Here is a 21,079-nt window from a genome sequence, read left to right as displayed (position 1 = left end):
TGATAAATGTTATTAAATATACCTCATAGCTCATTATATGTGACCACAGATTATTAATATTTTATATAGAAATTTTAATGATTGATAACGATGGAATTCGTTTAACTAATTTAGTTAATGTCAAAATTACATTTAAATACAAATCTATCGATTGTGATAATGGAAAAAAGTCAGCTTTTATTGTACAGGTCAATGTTTTAGACTATAAATTTAAATTAGACAAAGATTATTCGGATAAAGCCCATTTTAGAATGGCAAAAATGTATTCAGCATCACGGCTTTCAGACAATTATAATATTATTTTAAGTTTTATATTAAAAATTTATTACTAAATTTTTTCGATTTTTTTTTATTTTTGCCGTGTAAAACTATATTTGAAATGAATATCTAATAAGAACGAATAGTAACAATTCGCAAAACAAAAATGTCTAGGACGTGTTAACAACTCCTGACTGAAACTTAATGATAATTGACGCTGTTACCTGTAAGAATGTAGTCGCATTGAATGCGAATTGAGATTCACATATTATAAATAATTTTGTGAATATTGCACGTCAATTCAAATATACGACGTAATATTATTACAGTCGATAAACTCTATATCATATATTTTGAAATCTTACATTACTAAAAAAAACGTATATAAAACCTTATTATTACGTACGTCGTACATCTATAATAAATATAGGAAAAGGTCTCAGTCAATCTCAAAGAAAAAAAAATGTAGTTTTTAAATAAAGATCAAATTCGGGAACGGAAAACTTTCGACAAAAGTTAATAACATAAAAGATAATGTTACATTATTTGATGCACAAAACAAGCTAAGAAAACGAATCAAAGACATAATGCAGGAACGGGCTAAGCCAATTGTACAATATTTATGTATTTATTTATGATTTAAAATTAAACCATAGAATCATCTCTTTCTGTCATAAGTAATTTAACGTTAGAAAAAAAAGGACAAAACGTTATGTATCTGCACAACTACTGTTCATAATAAACATACGGTAAGTTTATGCGACAGACAGACTTTCTTTTTACCAACGCCTTGTGGTGTCATATGTCGCATATGTGTAGCCACACCTTAAGGCTTTGTTGGTCCTCTTACGCTATTTTTATTCCCTCAAGTGCGTTTAATAATAAAAATCAAAAAGTTTGTGATACACACAAAATATAAAAAATATCCGTTAAATACAATTTAACAACTAAATTATAAAATAACTTTAAATTACAAATTCCTTCTACAGATAAAAAAAAATGGACGAGTACCCGAATATTTGTTCTTACTTTTGGACTTCACTGTTGTATCTGTGTGAACATATAACGTATTAAGTTGTTACAAAATAAGAAATATGCTTACATACAAACTGTACATATATTATAAATAGAAAAATAACTTTATTTGCTGATCTATTACGGCTACACCATTGAATTAAATAATTTTGATAAAATTTGAATTGAAGAATGAATTAATGAATGATGAAATGTGAATGAAATCTAAATCCTATAGACATATTACTTTTCGTGAGCGTTCTAAAGGTGAAAAAAGTAATAATAAGTATAGTACGACACAAATTAGATGTCGCATCGGCAGAATTCGTAAAACCGATCACACCCAAATTAAGTACGCCATCCCAAACTATCAATATTTATTGCTTATGCGAATATGATCTTTACACAAACGTAATAACTTGTAATATCATATGACCTAATATATTCGTCAATTTGACGCGTCGATTTACAGACACTTGCTTTCTCTGACGCGTGAATCTATAGCGACGAATAGCGTCGAATGGCGCGATAGGGAGCTGTTTCTATTGGTTGTGTAAATCGGCAGTAATCGGTTTTATTATCATTCCATTGCATTTTCCGATGTTACATCTAATTTGTGTCTTACTATATTAAACTAACTTTCACTTTTGCGAACCAAATAGTTCAAATTTGTAATATTAAGTAAGATTGTCCATTATCTAATCTTGTAATAAAAAAACGACTTTATCGTATTTAGGGCGCTCGAAGTACACCAAACGGTGACTGCTAGATAAGCGCCGGTCATAGGTTGACGGCCGCCGTTGGAAATATAGAATAAAAAGTAAAAATATTATTTGAGTTAGCTACGATTTCACAACGAAATAATTACGAATCTGATAACAAGGGTGATCGTTTACAAACGTTATATATGTTATGATGACGATGATCTCATTAATAATAAGCCTAACTACCAATTTTTTCGACGATGCTAAAATATCTACATATAGTGTAATACTATTTTTTTTTATGAAATACGCTTGCGGACGAGCATATGGGCCACCTGATGGAAAGTGGTCACCATCACCCATAACAATGACGCTGTAAGAAATATTAACTATTCCTTACATCGTCAATGCGCCACCAACCTTGGGAACTAAGATGTTATGTCCCTTGTGCCTGTAGTTGTACACTGGCTCACTCACCCTTCAAACCGGAACACAAATATACTGCGTACAATATTTCGCAGACGTCATCTATTTCTTTATGTCATTATTTTATTACGATTGGGCCAGTAAGATAAAGTACCTGCGTCAGAGTTGGTTATTAGACCGTTTAAGAATTATTATAAATTTAAAAATAGAATTAGTGATTTAAAAATAGAACTATCATTATTATTTTAGTTTGCTGTTATGTCTCATCCATCTAACAATGAGTCTGATAGAACGTTCTTATTTACCTTCGTTATATATTATATATTAGACTAGCTAAATATTTCATAACGTTCTTACCATTTTTTACAGTTAGTGTCGGAACGATTCTTTTCAATATCCGGCTTCAGCATCTGTGGAACTAAATATTTTACTTTTAAAACAAGATTGTCTATCAAATGGCCAGTAACTTGTTAATGAGAACAAAAATTTAAAATAGCTAATTCAATAAATCTTTGTAAGCCGAAAGACCGTTTAATTAGATTTAGCAATAATTATTTATCTCTCTTAACAGAAGAATTGTACGACAACAAGAACAGTCTGTAAATTCCCACTGCTGGGCTAAGGCCTTCTCTCCCTTTGAGGAGAAGGATTGGAACATATTCCACCACGCTGTTCCATTGCGGGTTGGTGGAATACACATGTGGCAGAATTTCTATGAAATTTGTCACATGCAGGTTTCCTCACGATGTTTTCCTTCACCGCTGAGCACGAGATGAATTATAAAGACAAATTAAGCACATGAATCAGCGGTGCTTTCCAGGGTTTGAACCCGCAATCATCGGTTAAGATGCACGCGTTCTAACCACTGGGCCATCTCGACTCTTATTTTTACTCTTTACTCTTTCATAGCAATTTATATAAATTCGTAAAAAAATATTTAATAAAACTTAGTAATAAATTAGGTTAAATATATACCTTTCTTTATTCGAAGTATCGTTAGCTGCTCTTCCATTTGCTGAAAATAAAAATATAACTTTCAATATCCCTAGTTTTAAACATGCTAAGTAATATAATATGCATTATGAGCAAAGAACTTTATATAGTATAATAAAAATATAATTATTTGATACTTTAATTATATTTATGTTTAACTAGTCTTTGTTGCACTGTTAGTCATTAAAAAAAAAGAATAACCTATTGATATTCTTTGACAATCAGAAAAATAAATTGTGAATTATTGTAATCAGTGTATATTATGAGTTTAAAAATGATCATTTACTAACGAAACTTGAAATAATTAATTTATTCAAAAATCAATAAATAAAAATGCATTTTTTCAAACGTTTGTCACGTGACACAAAACGCTCCTGATTGGCCGGTCTTATGATGAAGTCATTTTCTTGTAAACCTTGCTTTTCTACTATATGTACCACAGATTAAAATACAGCAAAGTGACGTCACCAACCCCATTGCAGCGCCATATTGTCCAAGCAGCGTTTTCGCGCGTTATTTAAATATGGAATTTTTAATATGATATTATTCGGCAAATATGTACCAGAAATAAGAGAATCAACTTTTACTGGGTTCCTTAATCTCTTCTAAATAATATAAAATGGATTTTAAAAACCAGTCAAATAGCCTATTGAAAGTACGGCGACTACCTTCGTATATCATTGTTATATTAGGCATTTATTAAAAAAAAAAAAAACAAATTTACCAATTTTGTGCTGACTTTTTATAATCTGTTCCACTTGGTTACTGATTTCATTTTTTATGAAGTCTATGGAATATTCCTTCGAGTCATTCATTTTCGTTCCCAAGTTGTAAATGTCTTCGCAGATTGGGAGATCGTCGTCCGCGTGTTCTGACGCGAGAGAGTTCTCGAGACAAACATTGCCCTCCGCTGAAGAATTGCTTCTGTTACCGATCTCTTCGGAATACTTGCTCGTTTGGAACGTATCTTGGTCCGATTCTGTGTTGTAGTCTGATTTTTCGCTTCTTGGATTTGTGATATTTGTTAACTGAAAGATAAAAAAATTATTGTTTCATTTTTGTATGTGTTGAGATGGCCCAGTGGTTAGAACGCGTGCATCTTAACCGATGATTGCGAGTTCAAACCCAGGCAAGCACCACTATATATATGTGCTTAATTTGTGCTTATAATTCATCTCGTGCTCGGCGGTGAAGGAAAACATCGTGAGGAAACCTGCATGTGACAAATTTCATCGAAATTCATTGGAATGCATTGGAACAGCGTGGTGGAATATGTTCCAAACCTTCTCCTCAAAGGGAGAGGAGGCCCTTAGCCCAGCAACGGGAATTTACAGGCTGTTGTTGTTGTTGTAGTATTTTTGTATATACTTTAGTGTATATTAAGAGATATTTTATATGTTAATTTTTTTAAGTCGATTAGAACAGATAACGCTAAATGATATGGAGAGATCTTTAAAAAAAACGTGGAGGTTATCTACATACAATAAAATTGTAGTGACTTTTTTATTATTAAAAAAAATCGCTTTAAAAATGCAAATGAATATGCACGGTATATATACCAAAATAACATTTTACAATTTTTGTCTGTCTTTTAATATTATTAATCTCGAGAACGGCTGAACAATTTTGACGGAACTTTCACTGGCAGAAAGCTGATGTCATAAGGAGTAACTCAGGCAAACAACAACAATACCTTTTTTTAAATTCTAACGCGCGAGCGCAGTTAATATTTTAAAAACATACAAGCAAACCCTTTGTCATTTACATTTCATGTCAAAATATGATTGTACAATAGCCGATCTTTCTATAGATATTAGATTATAGTACGACACAACTTAGATGTAGCATCGGCAAATTCGTAAAACCGATCACATCCGAATTAAGTACGCTATCCCAAATTATCAATATTTATTTCTCATGCGAATATGATATTTACACAAACGTAATAACTTGTAATATCATATGACCTAATATATTCTTCAATTTGACGCGTCGATTTACACGCACTTGTTTTCTCTGACGCGTGAATCTATAGCGACGAATAGCGTCGAATGGCGCGATAGGGAGCTATTTCTATTGGTTGTGTAAATCGGCAGTGATCGGTTTTATTTTCATTCCATTGCATTTTCCGATGCTACATCTAATTTGTGTCGTACTATACGTAATAGTTATATCACCGTGTATCCTGAGGAGTCGTCGGAGTCGGCGTCGATGTCCACCATCATCTTCTCAATGAGACGCTCCATGCTGCTTCCGGCGTCGTTTTGCTGTGCTCGTTTATTTCTCTTCACCACCTGCAAACCAGAACACATTGAGACATCAGGAGTAGTGAATTAAACTAATGTTGATAGTGTGTAGAAGCCTTTATGCATTTGACAGATTAAGTAAGAAATTAATAAATAATTAGATTATTATATAAACGTTTACATTATTTATTATATGGATTAATTAAATATGTAATAATAATAATTAGATTTAAAGTATTTTTGAATTGTATTGATACTTTATATTCAATAAGAGGGTACATTGACTTTTCTGTTCATTATTGTGAATCACGTGATTTGTAGTGAGGTTAATATAAGTGAGGGAAGCTCCTAATACTAGGACACTCTTTTCCCTGGACCAGCGAGGTGTTGACAATTAAGGTACGATATAACTTTGTGTTAAATTATAATTGTTGTTGCTAAAATTATAAAACGACGTTATTATTTATAGAAGCACTTTCCTTAAAGTTTTCTAAGGGCATTATTTTCTCGTCTATTTGGTTATTTTTTTAGGTTTTTTGTACCTAAAATACACTTACATTACTAATATAAAAGAAAAGTTAAAAAAAAACAACATTAGACAACAAATTGTCGAGTACAAGTCACTATGGATTTGCGAAAGAAACCTGCGTTAAAACTGTTTTCAGAATTTTGGAAATAAAATTAAAGTCGAAATAATTAATTAAAGAAATAGTGTTATGTTATGTGTAAATATATATTAATCAAAAACTTAACATATCTCAATATTGCTGACTAATTCCAAGACTTGTTTATATTTTTTCCTACTCATATTGGAATAGGCTATAAATCTGATGTAATATTGACTATAGGTTGTTAATATGACTGTCTAATCTTTTTAATACCATTATAAGATTATGGTCATTATCGAATTAAACAATTTCACTATCAGAGGCAATCAGAAAATGATAAAAAGTATGTGACATCTGCGCGATTGTCTTGACTTCATTATGGAACAAAAGTTTCCTGCCGCTTTCTTTTATTTTTCCGTCACTGTGACACAATTTTTATTTTGAACATATTGTCTAGTAGTATACATAAAAGTCAATAGGTTTGTCACATGCATATCATTTAAAGAATCTTCGTAAGTTAATGTTATTTATTTACATTCGATTTAATTTATTTTTCGTCAATAAATCGAGATATCGATTCTATGGTATTAAAGTCTATCTGCTAATCTTTCTATATTTGTCTCGTTGATGAAATATAAGGTTTAAAGACCGTTGCAAAAGCGCTATAGCTGACAATCAACAAGTTACATTTAAGTTATACATGTCACCGTAACATTATAAAATTCGTTAGATTACAAACTATCTCGTCAGATTTTAAACTGTCGAAATATAACCGTAACATGAACCATGAATTATGATTGCAATTTAACCCATTATTTCGATAGATTACAATATACAGACAATAAATAAATAAATATAGAGACAACATCACATACATTACTCTGATCCCAATGTAAGTAGCTAAAGCACTTGTCTTATGGAAAATCAGAAGTAACGACACAAACACCCAGACCCAAGAAAACACAGAAAACTAATGATAATCTACATTGACACGGCCGGGAATCGAACCCGGGACCTTGTAGTGGTAGGCATGAAAACCGGTGTACACACCACTCGACTATGGAGGTCAAACAATACATATACTGTTAACAATCTAACGAGATAGATTGTTATCTAACGAAGATTGTTATCTACGGAGGTAGATGGGGAACTCTTTATCTGATTCGTTATTAGATGGTATGCCCCTAGATGTGTTACCAGGATCTCGTCTCCGTTGCTGAGCTGCGTGTTGTTGTTCCCGTAGTGCTGCCTCCGGAAACACATAGTGAACTCGAAAAGCGACTGCACGCTGCTGTACCACGAGTCGCGCGGCGCGGGCTCCGTGCGCGCGCGCATCATGCGGTTGCCCTGGTACTTGAGCGTGCGCAGGTAGCGGCGCTTGCTTTGAATATACGTCACCTGAGAGAGATTTTGATTTTGGATAATACGTTTACGTTTTTATATGGTTATTTTAGTGGTAGGCAATGTTGTAGTAAACAGATATGTTATTAACGCGCAAAAATTGAAGACTAGAAAACGTCCCAATTGGGACGTTTGCCTTTACTCGTTTTACGTAGTAATACGTTATAATACGTCATAATTACGTAGTAGTACGTTTTGCGTAATTAAAACATCTAGTTATCCATTTTACTTATTGTTTTTATCAAGCTATCCTTTTTACTTTTAACGAAATGCAAAAATAAACTAAAATGAAATGTCCCCGGCGCAGCACACTTTTTTCTGTTGTTTAGTATGGATATAACATATCTGTTTATTTGAATATCATTGGGTGGTAGGCCTTTATTTAAACTATTGCCTGGGTACCACCCAATCATCACATATCTCCCACCAAACAGCAATAATTACATTTTTATTTTAATCAATGATTAGGGTCCGGTTTGAATAATGAATGAAGCAGTGTAGCTGTACCTTACTACCCAAATTTGGCGAATTGGCAATGTTGGGGATTATTTACCGAACCGGCGGTAGCTTCACTTAATATAGTTGTTAAGTGACGATTCCAAAGTGTTTAAAAGCCTACTTGAATAAAGTATATTTTGATTTGATTCAACATTCTTACAGTGCCACTGTTTATGGGCGGTATGACCAATTATTATCGATTGGTCTATTTGTGACTAAATCTCTTACTAGTTGATTTTTGACGAGACATTGTATCTTTAATTGGAATATATTACATTCCATGTCTAATTTTATCGTCAAAAAAAAACACAACAAAAAACAAGTAACTTCTTAATTTATTTTGAGCATTCCTAATATTCTTTACAAAAAAAGAGTGCCATCAGAACATGTATCAATAAATCTCTAAACATTTAAAGCGAAATTAAATATAAATTAGACCTCATGTAAACGTTACATAAAGTATATTTATAATCTGTACCATGTACTAATTCTCATCGCGTCGTTTTCCCAAATTGTTATCGATCGTTACTTGTTTATTTAAACACACTTCATTAAGATCAACACATTATCGTGTGACATAAACAAATTAGCTAATATGTATGGAATAATAATTATTAATAATATTAATGAATGTATCGCCATTATCAGCGTGTATTTATTTCTGCTCATGATCAAATGTGTTTCTATTGATCCGTCTGTATTCTTACAAACGGATGCTCGATTGTTTTTACAGTGATGTGATTTTATTCGAATTATAAAACATACCGGATATATTAACAAATAATTACTCCTATTACGTTGTAATTGTTAAAAAAAACAGTTGTTTTGAGTACTACAAATTATTATCTACAATTTATAATCTGTATTTTATTTATGGATTATATCTGTTTGAATATAGAATGTTTAAAGAACAATTTTATGCATTAAATGATTTATGGACGGTACTTTTTTTATTCTTAAAGTCTCAAAAGAGGTTTTTGTAAATAATATAGTTTTGTTTGCTTGTTCTCTGCTTGAGAACGATCACGTCGAATAATCATTGATAAATAAATTAAGTGCTATCGGAACATATAATAATTATAATATCATTATTAACACCAACCGTTCATTTGATATAAAAACAACAATAAACGCAATACACTACTCCACTCTACTATTTTATATCTTTATATGTAATCATCATCTCTAAAAATATCTTTGTTTGGGACGATTAAACTTAACAACCTTTATGAAGAATATTAATAAAGAAAATATTGTAACAATATAAGATTTTAAATTAACACAATTATTTTTATTACTAAAGTTATTAATTGCGGGATATTTACCATGTTTTTCATTTTTATTTCGACATTATCTATCAGTCTCGTGAACAAGACATTCGTAGATAATGTTAACATGGTAAATATCCCGCAATTAATAACTTTAGTAATAATTGTAACAATATACTCACAACATCAGCTGATCTCAGCGGTGGTTTCCCAAATGCTAGATTGATGAGCGAGATGCATTCTCTCGTGATACGCAGAAAAAGGAGAAGGGAGAGGAAGAATACCCAGGGTAGCGGCCGGATCAGTTCTGGTTGCGGCCTTTCCTCTTGATCCACTGTAATATAACGTGTCATATATTATTATTTATTAGCATTATAAGTATTTATCGGTTTAATTCCAACATATTATTATAAAATCTCGACCAATGTAAAAAGACACGACTTAAAATATTTCAGAAGACAATGAATAAATGATGTTAGGTTTCTCAGAATTTTAGGTGTCAAGAATTATATGTATATAAAATTACATATGTTATAGGCATATTATTATGTATATTAAATTATATCGTAAGCTTATTAAACTAACATATGCTTTGGTACAGATAAACCTTGAAAAAATTGGCGGACGAGCATATGGGCCACCTGATGGTAAGTGGTCACCATCACCCATAGACAATGACGCTGTAAGAAATATTAACCATTCATTACATCGTCTATGCGCCACCAACCTTGGGAACTAAGATGTTATGTCCCTTGTGCCTGTAGTTACACTGGCTCACTCACCCTTCAGACCGGAACACAACAATACTGAGTACTGTTATTTGGCGATAGAATATATAATAGTATTAGTTCAGGTTTTAACTGAAACAATTGTTTTAGAACAGTTCTGAACGTACACGGTAGGGGCACAGCCCATCTCGCGCTCTTCTCGACGATCCAGAGCGCTCGGTCCATGTAGCGGAGCGCGGTCTGCCCTAGCCGGTAGCTCGCTGCACTCTCCGCCGCATTCTGTAGGACTTCTTTGACGAGCGACACTAGTTCCATCACTGAAACTGACGAACCAAATATCAATCAAGCTTTTGCACTAACCTATTTAGGTTATACTATACATATATATTTTAGGTATACATTATTGTATATTATATTTATATAGATGTATGCGTTTGTGTATATTGGATGTATGTACAAATTTATTATTGTAGTCGACATTTACTTATTATTATTTTGACATAAACTTTCTATGCACTTAACGTATTACTAATATAATAGCTTTTTACTCCTGAGGTTGTCTGTAAGAGATCACTGATAGTGATAAGACCGCCTTTGCATACTAATGTTTTCTCTTGTCAACTTTTACTTATTGTCAACTTTATGTGTGTGCAATAAAGAAGTTTATCTATCTATCTATCTATCTATTCTACAGTGGATATATTTCGTAATAAAAAAAATTAGGAGCATTACCGAGGCTTATAAAGATATTTTCTTAAAATAACACGTCATATAAATATGCAGGCATATTTAAATAAATCCATATAACAGAAAAATCCAGGGTACGTAGCGTAGGAAAGCATATATAATAATCCTTAGTGAGATCTTTACTAAATGATGTTAATACATATTTGAGTAGTTACACAATCAGTGTCTTTTTCTATCGCATGTAAAATCAATTATGACAGAAAGAGACGTAACATTATTGACCTAAGCATCCGCTACGCAAGGTCTATAAGTAATATTATAATTAGTGTAATTAAATCGTACAGTAATGGAAAATAAGCAAAGGACTGGCTTCTCGGTTGTTACAGGCTATTGCTTGTTATAGATGCATTCATTAACGAAGGAGGCGCCCTCTATGTTAAATTATTATAGGCGTATGTATGAGTGAGTGACCCTCGTGCTTACAAGATGTGTTAGTGTGCGTAAGATTAAAGACAACACACAATATTATTTCATTAAAAAAATCTTAATTACTACCCGCGTTACGTGACTGAATACATCTATATATATGTATGTAAATAGACACCACATTTATGTACAGAATTTATCTTTTTCAATCTGACGAAGATTGTACAAAAAGGTAGTGCTAAAAAAGTTTTTATATCTGGTAACAACGGATATCCTGCATGTATAATAATCAGATGCTATAAATTGCTCGCAATAATCTTAAACCTTTTTTAAAAAAATAATCTTACATGAATTATTAGCGAACAGAACGATCTTATCAAGAGGTAAAAAATTAAGAAGCTCGATACGAAATTATGTATTATTTCTGTAGGATTATAATTATTATAAATATATGAATAATTGATGCCGTTCTCAAAAATAAATCAGAAAGTAGAATTTCGAACTTTTCCAAATATTATAAATGAAAACCACAACAACAAAATTAAAACCCCTTCATATTTTCTAACTAATAAAATTGTAAAACGACTGATATAAAAAGAAACGGGATGAAATTGCACAGAAATTCCTTATAGAAGATATATGAACATCATTAAATAATTGTTAAAAATACACCCAATAAAAAGTTTAATAAGTGTAATACTTTTATGGAGCTTCATCATTTCTGATGTTAGAAACTTTGTTAAAGAGTTAAAGACAAACTCTAAAGGTTGTTGAAACTTCATCACCGAGGTGATATTAGGTATAAAAGGTTGGATGTTGGTATTTGAGGTTTCTGTTTATAGAATAGAATAGAATTCCATCACACAAATAGCTAGTATTCAAAGAAAGTAATTAGTAAATAGTTTACATGTACCATGTGGCATATTTCCATCTGACTCATTCAGATTTACTTAAGATTCTGTTCTTCCATCGAGCACGAGAGACAGAAATGAAGCAAGTAAACATTCAGTAGTTCTTGATCGGATTCACTATCACATGCTCCAACCACTAGGAAGAACTGATAGGAGGCACATGATCGCTTTTAATACTTAAAAATCTAAGTAATACATATGTATAAATCACTGCAAACTGTACATACCGTTAGATTGCGAACTGTCGAAAGACTGTGAACCGTAAGATATTAGTTACAATTAAACGCATTATTATTCGGTAGTTTATAATCTATTGACACAAATTACAGTTACATAATAAAAACTCTAACCTATCCGAAATATGAGTTATCGAAATTGTATATGTTTTATTATAAGTTGAATAAACGTTCACAATCTTTCGTCAGTTTACAATTGAGTGAGATAGATTATAAATCTAACGGTATTTACAATCTTACGATGACATATACATATCTATAACTATTTATCTACTTTAAAAAATATAAATAACAAGAATAGATAAAACTATTAAATCAATACATATCAATAACGTTTAAATATATAATAATATTATTATATAATTAGCTCCGCTTCGCAGTTACGCCAGCTTTAAATTTAGAATGTTAATGTGACAAGTGTGAATTTCATGTTCTCGTATAATAAAATGATAAACTATATATAGAATTATAAATGCAACAAAAAAATGTATAACGTATAAAAATTCGATACACGAGTCTGGTTTTAAATATTTATTTTACGCATAACATGAAATTGTAAAAACAAAGTAAAAAGATGGTATTTAAAAACATAATTGTACCTATTACTTTTTTGACTTTAAAAATTATACGCCATTAATACACAGTTTAGTATAATTATTATATATACAACTTCATATATTTTTTAACATATTCGACCATGGAAAATAAAAACTGGTAGCGATAGCAAGGACGTTACAACAAGGACTAACGTAATCATTTAATACGTTTTAAATTTAAATTATTTACGTGTTTCATTTATTGAAAACTTATTATGTATAGACTTTCTTATGTATTTATGTGTTTAGTTTTAATTTGCATTTCATGGTAATTAGTTTGGCAAAGACAATTTGATATATTATATTGGTATATGTTTCTTTTGTTTTAATTTAGCTTGAGACAGATTTGGTCACGAGCTGACTGGAGCTCTACACGCCCTAAGACGATTGTACGAGTATTTCTCATATAAGTCTATTTTCAGCTTTGTAAATATGTACCTACTATTCGATTACACCTCCAGTGTCTCTTAATTATTCTAACTTATGGTAGTGTTGACTTTGCAACGCGGCTTTCTTATGCTAAAAATATTTTTCAAAAAAAGTTAGTACATGAACGATTTTTTTCTAGTTTTATTTACTACATAACTACTTTTATTAATCGTAAAATGAGTCCGTTTTGAGAAAAACTTACCGTTTGGCTAAGAGTTGCAAGTTATTCGTAAAGGATAAGTCGAAATTAATAAAATCACAAATTATCAAATCTCCAAAAAACTGAAGCCATGGATTCGTCAAATTTGTCAAGGCATGCCTGGACTTGGAATCAGCTAACCAGTTACGAATATGTTCGCGTTAAGTGATTTTAAACTCAATAGAGTATCTTAATAACGCGAATTTCACTGCCAGTTTCATTTTTAATAATTATTCACGCCATCGAGTTTAATAAGCCAGAAATAATATATTCCGAATAAGCGATTAATTTTACCGGATAGGTAAAAATCTAATTTAAATAATTAGTCCTATCAGATTTATCTAGAAATAACTTTTTCTTAAATGCAAAGCTATGTATGGTATTTCGCATTAGGAAGATGATAAATAGATTTCTAGAACTATCTTAATTTATACGATGTATAAAAAAGTTGATATATATATTTTTAGGCTGCATATATAATATTATTGGTATTTTTTTGTTGTACGTTCAAGGTGACTTAGCTTTGATGATTGTATTAATCTATTTCCTACTTTACTAGTCTTAAGTTAGAAAATAAATTTATTAATAATTACGTAGTCGCATATGTTTGATGCTTTCATTATCTATGGGCATAGATATGATAGCGAATGGTGACCACATTACTTACTTACAGGCTCATATGCCTTATAAAAATATACATATATATACAGGTCAATAAAACTTTCAACGTAGTAACCGTTACAAGGAAGTTAGACTAAAATAATATACGTCGTCGCACTGTGATGGATTAAGACGGATAGATTTCGCAAAGTAATTTTATATGATACGCACGATAGGAGCCAAAACTATAACAACGATGATATTATATGTGTATAAAAGAGTTTTATTACTACGTTTGTATTTAATATAAAACAGAACGATTAAGAAGGTTGTATGTCATTCGGCGGGACCTTCACAGAGGTTCTATATGCAAATTGAATAACAAAAATGAAAAATACTATTTTTTGTAGAGTAACAATTATCCAATTTTCTCGACTATAGTAAGTATTATGTATTACCTTCCTCTTGAATCATTCTCCTTATTAATGTAAACCGCATTAAAAAAAACATGTAGTTCTGTCTGTGTGTGTTTAAATCTAAATCCACATACGATGAAGCGATTTTATAGAACCTAACTAACACGATTTTATAGTAAGTAGATAAACGGTAGCTTTATTGATGTCATATAATAGATTTATTGTCAACAAACAAAGAAAGATTATTTTCAAACTAAAATAATATATAATATTAAATCTTTAGTAAGTCGAAATAAATTATTGAGGATTACAAAAAGTTCATGGATGTATCAATTACCGTCTTAATATAAATGAAATCTGCAATTTAAAATAAAAAAAGAACTTCAAGGCAAACTAGTAACAATGAAAAAAATATTTTCTTATAAATCTAATTTCCTTGGTCTTAAATGGAAAAAGAATAATTATAAGTTTAAGAGTATTTTTATAAGAACTAACAATTATATATGTTTTTGGAATTTCATCATTTGCAAACAAAAAATGGAAAGTGATATTTCAGCTTATGTTCATAGAATATGAATATGAATAAAGGCAAAAAAATTTAAATGGAAAATAATAAATAAATATATAAATGGAATATCGACACTTTCGAAAGCGTAATTGCTGATTAAAATGTATATAATTACATCAAGTACGATTGTGTATTTACGCAAAAACATTAAAGGTATCTGCAAACTGGGACTTATTAACACTGAAAACAAGGAAAAACTTCTTACTATTAGTACACAGGTTTAATAACTCTTATGTAGGACTCTTATTAAAGCTTTTGAAAGAGATCTCAGAAAATGTTCTATAATATACAATTGCAAAATTTAGTATTATAATTATGTAGAGGATATTATAATACTAATTCATTTTTTGATCATTGCACATCTTGGGAAGGAATCGATCGTTTTAATAAATCCATATATATAATAAATTTGAGTCTGTTTGTAATATTAAATCAGCCCTTTTTTTATTCAATGCAATATGTATGTAGACACGGTACATATACCAAAATAATATTTTTTACAATTTTTGTCTGTCTGTATGTCTGTTTATTCCGGCTAATCTCTGGAACGGCTGGACCGATTTTGACGGGACTTTCACTGGCTGGCATATAACTGATAGAATAAGGAGTAACTTAGGCTGAAATATTATTATTTTTTTTGTTCAATTCAAGGTCGCGGGCACGGCTAGTATTTCATATAAAACGAATCACGTTATAAATGAGAAAGTATGTAACTCTGTCTATCTGACTGTTACACTATTATGGTCAAATCACTGAAAAGAATTTGAGAAAAATTAGTGTGAATAAAGCTAATATCAAGGTCCTTCCTTGATATTAGCTTTTTTCATACCGATTCATAGGTTTCTTTACCAATACCTAAAACACGAGCAAAGGCGCAAACGACAACTAGTAAAGAATAAATCTTAAATTTAAGCTAAGATGTTATGTCCCTTGTGCTTGTGTTTTTTTATTCCCACTGTAAGAGATTAGTCACTCAGGTGACTATGTTGCTCTGGAGCCTGTATTTACAATTGTTTACTCGCCCCGCAAACCAGAATTCAACAATACTAAGTATTGCTGTTCAGCGGTAGAAACTGAATTGTCTGTGTGGACGATACTTAATTAGACGGGCTTACACAGAGATTTACCTACACTAACTCTATATAATTATTCGTTCGTTCATTTTTTTTAACATAGGGGTGTACCCATTTTGACGAATGATTTTTGTTGAGTGAGTGTGTTTCCTGCTCGATTCTAGCGCATGCCGGGTACGGGTTTTGAATGTGCTTTAGTGAATGTGTTTTAGGATCGTTGTAGGTATATGGCGATTCGATTGGAATGTACATAAATAATATAAATTCTTATTTCACCCGTACAAAGCCGGGATGGTCAGCTAGTGTTACGTTTATCGAAATTTACGTGACGCATTACTATTAGCACTAATATAAAATAATAAATATTGATAAAGGTAACTATGCGAAAGATCTCAATTTACGTATTTATAATCAATAAATTTTCAAGGCGAAATAATACGGATGATAAAGCGAGTCACCTTTCCAATATAGAATATATGACGATAGTAAAAGGCCTACATATTGTATATCATACCCGTAACGCGGTATTAATGAAAACATTTTAACAGAAACTCATCGTTATCTACTTATTCTTTTTCCGTTCACACAGATAAAACAAATACGACGCCGAGTAAACACATACAAGCGTTTTTATGTATTTATAATTATTTATCAATACGTATAATTGTATATACATAACATTTATGTATACAATTGTTAATGTAAATATTAATTCACAATTAAATTACAATTCGTTGGTAGTTGTTGCGTCGGCCATTTTCAATTTGAAAAGAAAATTAATATTTCTTAATTTAATTGTTATTTTTTAAGTAAAGATTCAAGTTTTAGTTCATTTCATTTCAAAAGTATTTTTGGTTTACTTTTAGTTAAAAGAAAAGTACGCTCAATACACGAATATTGGCCAATACAATAATATTTTAACGTGGCCAATATTCGTGTATTGAGCGTACTTTTCTTTTTTTTTTTTGTTTATTTTTTTTATGTCGTGACATAAGTACAATTAGAAATCTAGAAATAATTATTTTAGCTAAATTGATATACTAATAGTGTCTGAAATTCTGAACAAACCTTTAAATAAAAAACTCCTCTTTAGAATTTTGATAGCATTAAAGTTGAATCCATATACAAGATAAACGAAACAATAAAACTACGACTGGTGTAGATAATTTACGTGTATAAATAAAAAGTATCATTAAACTTGATAATGGAATGAATGCTATCAATTTTTAATTATGCAATTCAATTTTAAATTTTATTGACATGCATTAAAGACTAAGGTAGATTAAAAATACGCCTAAATGTGTAATCTACTGACTTTTTTTTTTAAATTGCGAACGTAACTTACTATACAGCCAAAACAAGTAAATATTTAAAGCAGTAATAATATTTAATTTACATTTACCTGGATAGGTAGAAAGCTCGGAAGAACTCTTTCTAGGTCGGGTTGTAAAACACTCTATGTGAAGATTTATATCAATTACTTAATTAACTCACACTAACTATAAACGAAACCACCAATGAAAACAGCAAAAAAGAAAAAGACTTCTAATTTTAAAATTTTTTACGTTAACTGACCGAAAAGTTTATAACACACTTTTAAGTAAACCCACGGTTTAGTTTCGACATAAAACAAATATTTATTCAAACTAATATTAATTAATAATTGATAATTAATTCAATTTATTTAAGGAATCGTCTTAATGAGTTGAAGGTCCACACCGCTATCGCCAAGTAAAGCCGGGCGAGTATGCTATAGATAGTTATTATAAACAGTGTCAAAGCAAAGGGCATAGGTCGGTGCAATCACAGTCAGATATCGAGACGTACAAGACAAATATGCAACGACCAATTATTATTTAATGAATAATATATACTTACCTTGTTTGTTTGTTTGTATAACGATTGTATAACGATTCGGCTGTTGCGTTATCGGTACTAGTATTGTATTATATACTATCCTATTCTTCATAGTTACATATATAGGTATAACATTATTATATAATATAGTAAATTACACCACACCATTCCAATATGGGATGGTACTGTGGGATACACATGTTGCTGAATATCTTGCATTGATATAAGCAAATATCTAAACATTCCATTACGAAAATGAAATGAATAATAAATAAAAATTTGCCAATGTTTCAATGAACACTAAAGTTTTCTAACCACCAAGATATAGATATACAGACAGCATACTATATAAAAATATAAGTGGTATATTAATTATACTTAATTATCATTAAAGATATTCTGTAAAGAATATTATTGTTTATGATAAATGCGAAAATTAATATCTCAATTGTAAAATAACCCAATGAGATTTCGCATAGAGTACAAAATTTAATTTACGACAAGCAGAGTTGGGTTTTAATAGCAAGTTTAAAGATATACAAGTATAAATATGTAGGTGTTTCATTATGAGTGATAGAATTTCTGTATGATATATAACACAATTTATAATACAGTATATGAAAATACAATCTAATTATAGGCAATGATGCTTTTCTTTAATTGTCTATTCATTTAACTAATATCAATCTGCAGCTAAATAATTGAAACATACTTTTTCTTATCCTAATGTTCCAAACCCTCTCCTTAATGAAGAGGAGGCTTTATCCCAGCAGTGGGAAATTTACAGCTGTTACTTTACACTACTTACTTTTTACTTTTTCTCAATATAAATATCAATAAATAATATTTAAAGTTTAGTTTGTGTTATAAGTAATTAGTTATATTATTGACTTGTACCAAAAATTTATTTAATATATACATATTTTTTTTATTTTATACAATAAATTAAAAAAAAAATATTTTTAAACTCTTAATACATTTTTCATCACAATATGTTTAAACAAATAAGGGCTTAAGAAAATCAATGACAAACACTCAACTTTTAATAAACTCCAACTTTATCAAAAAAAGAAACATTAACAGTTGAAAATAAAAGTAGCAAAGTTTAAGATGCAGCTGGATTCTAATAGAAACTTTTTTGAGAATACTATGTCTTAAAATATTTTTTATTTACCAAATTACATTACAAAATTTAAAAGGTGGACGAGTAAATTTTACTCATGATCTGGACAATTAATGAAGTCGACTAAGTGACCAAGTTTAAGTATCTAATTAAACTAACTTTCCTAAATTAAATACAAATAGTATCATTGCAATTTAAAAATTTCTAGAAAGAAATGTCAATTTATGACCATTAAACTTGTAATTTTATATATGTATGAAAAATATATGTTTAATTGCATTCATGATCAGACTTCCATGATAAATAATAATAAAATATCTTTTTCAATTTATTATTAAACATTACAACTGTGTTTAATTAAAAACTAAATATAATTTTATATATGTTATTAAATTATGAACAATTATTTTTTTCTCTACATACTCTATTTAATAAAGAAAACAAAAAATCATTAAGTTTGTTTTAAATATTATTAATATTATATATATATTAGAATTTTATATACTTATACAAGGTAACAATTGAACAAGCTTCAAATACAATTGTATACAATATGCTTTTTTAAACTATGTAGGTATAAAATATCTTTTAAGATTTATGGTAACTATTAAAATTATATTTTATACTGATTTTAATGAGATTTAAATATGTGATTTATTATCTTATATTTAAGCAACATGCTGTTTATTTAAGATGGATAAAATTAACTTATGTTTAGGGTGTAAGATTCATGCACAAAATTTCAAGTTTTTTTTTATATATTTTATCGAAACTGTGTTTATTCTATTATTATTTTTATCACATAAATTGTATAAAATATAATTGATTTTATACTGAGAGTTATATTAAAAAGTATTAATTTATTAAACATTTAAATACGTACCTAAAAATAAAAGATACATGTTTTGTTTATTAAAAATGAATAAATAACACTGTATTTAGTACGCAGTATATGGAAAATAATGTAACAGGCCCAAGAGACGGTTTCAATCAACCACAAAATTAATAAACTCATCCATTTTCTTTTCAAATTATAAGAAAATGAAACGAGCGAAAGCAATGTAATAAATTCTTGAAATATAAAACACTTACTTCATACGCCGACAACTATCCCCCGTGTTACACAAGTAAACTAGTTTCTAGACCGATATTATAAAATATTTCAAAACTACTTATCAAGTGTGTAAGTTAATAAATAGTTAACGACATACTAAACTAAAGTCGAATAGGAAGATAAACCGCGATAATAAACATATTAAAATTGACAATTGATATTAACAAATGATTTTGACATTTGTATATAGTGTCTTTAATTCTTATGACAGAACCAAATATTTAATTATTTAGGCACAACTTAAACTCGCAACTTTTTTTTAATTAAAAAAAATCATGCATTTCATATAAAGTGATCGATTTCGGTTTTTAATCACGGAGACTAGGCAACAATAGAAATAAATAACAATTTCATGATATTTCTTGAAAATTAAACTTTTTATATAAGTTAATCTAATAATAGGATGATTCGAAGTATAAGAGAATGTTATTTGGATATTGGTAGCATATTAGTATGTTTTTAAATTTTCACAGAAATATAGTCACTAAATACATCTTATTCCTCATGAATATTTTTGTAACTCCGCATCAAGAATAACAAAAATAAATATTGTAAAAAACCCCATTGACAAACTGGTATTTAAAGAAACGGAAAACTGTACGAGTTCCTTATCGGTTTATTTCGCTGGTGGCTGTTTTCTTGTAACAGTACTTGAGTAAATATTGAAAACATTTTGAAGTACTTTTTAAAACATAGTTGT

At 29.8% G+C, this 21,079-nt stretch overlaps 1 protein-coding gene across 3 annotated transcripts; it reads right to left on the bottom strand.

Annotated features, from left to right (window-relative positions):
* Positions 1-1,099: 1,099 nt before the first annotated feature.
* On the bottom strand, positions 1,100-20,541 carry LOC124537315. Of its 3 annotated transcripts, none has more exons than XM_047114129.1 (9): positions 20,358-20,541; positions 10,312-10,467; positions 9,599-9,750; positions 7,447-7,647; positions 5,573-5,689; positions 4,120-4,423; positions 3,378-3,417; positions 2,760-2,820; positions 1,100-1,308 (listed from the first exon to the last, which is right to left on the bottom strand). In XM_047114129.1, exons 2-8 carry the CDS (start codon positions 10,457-10,459, stop codon positions 2,793-2,795), a joined length of 990 nt encoding a protein of 329 aa, XP_046970085.1. In that variant the 5' UTR covers positions 10,460-10,467; positions 20,358-20,541; the 3' UTR covers positions 1,100-1,308; positions 2,760-2,792. The 3 variants fall into 3 exon arrangements, with proteins under 3 accessions (XP_046970085.1, XP_046970086.1, XP_046970087.1); XM_047114130.1 differs by lacking the exon at positions 20,358-20,541 and adding an exon at positions 17,688-17,814; XM_047114131.1 differs by lacking the exon at positions 20,358-20,541 and adding an exon at positions 17,354-17,371.
* Positions 20,542-21,079: the final 538 nt, after the last annotated feature.

Source organism: Vanessa cardui, chromosome 18 (genome assembly GCF_905220365.1).
Source record: "Vanessa cardui chromosome 18, ilVanCard2.1, whole genome shotgun sequence".
NCBI lineage: Eukaryota > Metazoa > Arthropoda > Insecta > Lepidoptera > Nymphalidae > Vanessa > Vanessa cardui.
Note: the sequence above shows the minus strand (reverse complement) of the source record. Positions and strands in the feature narration are given on the sequence as shown.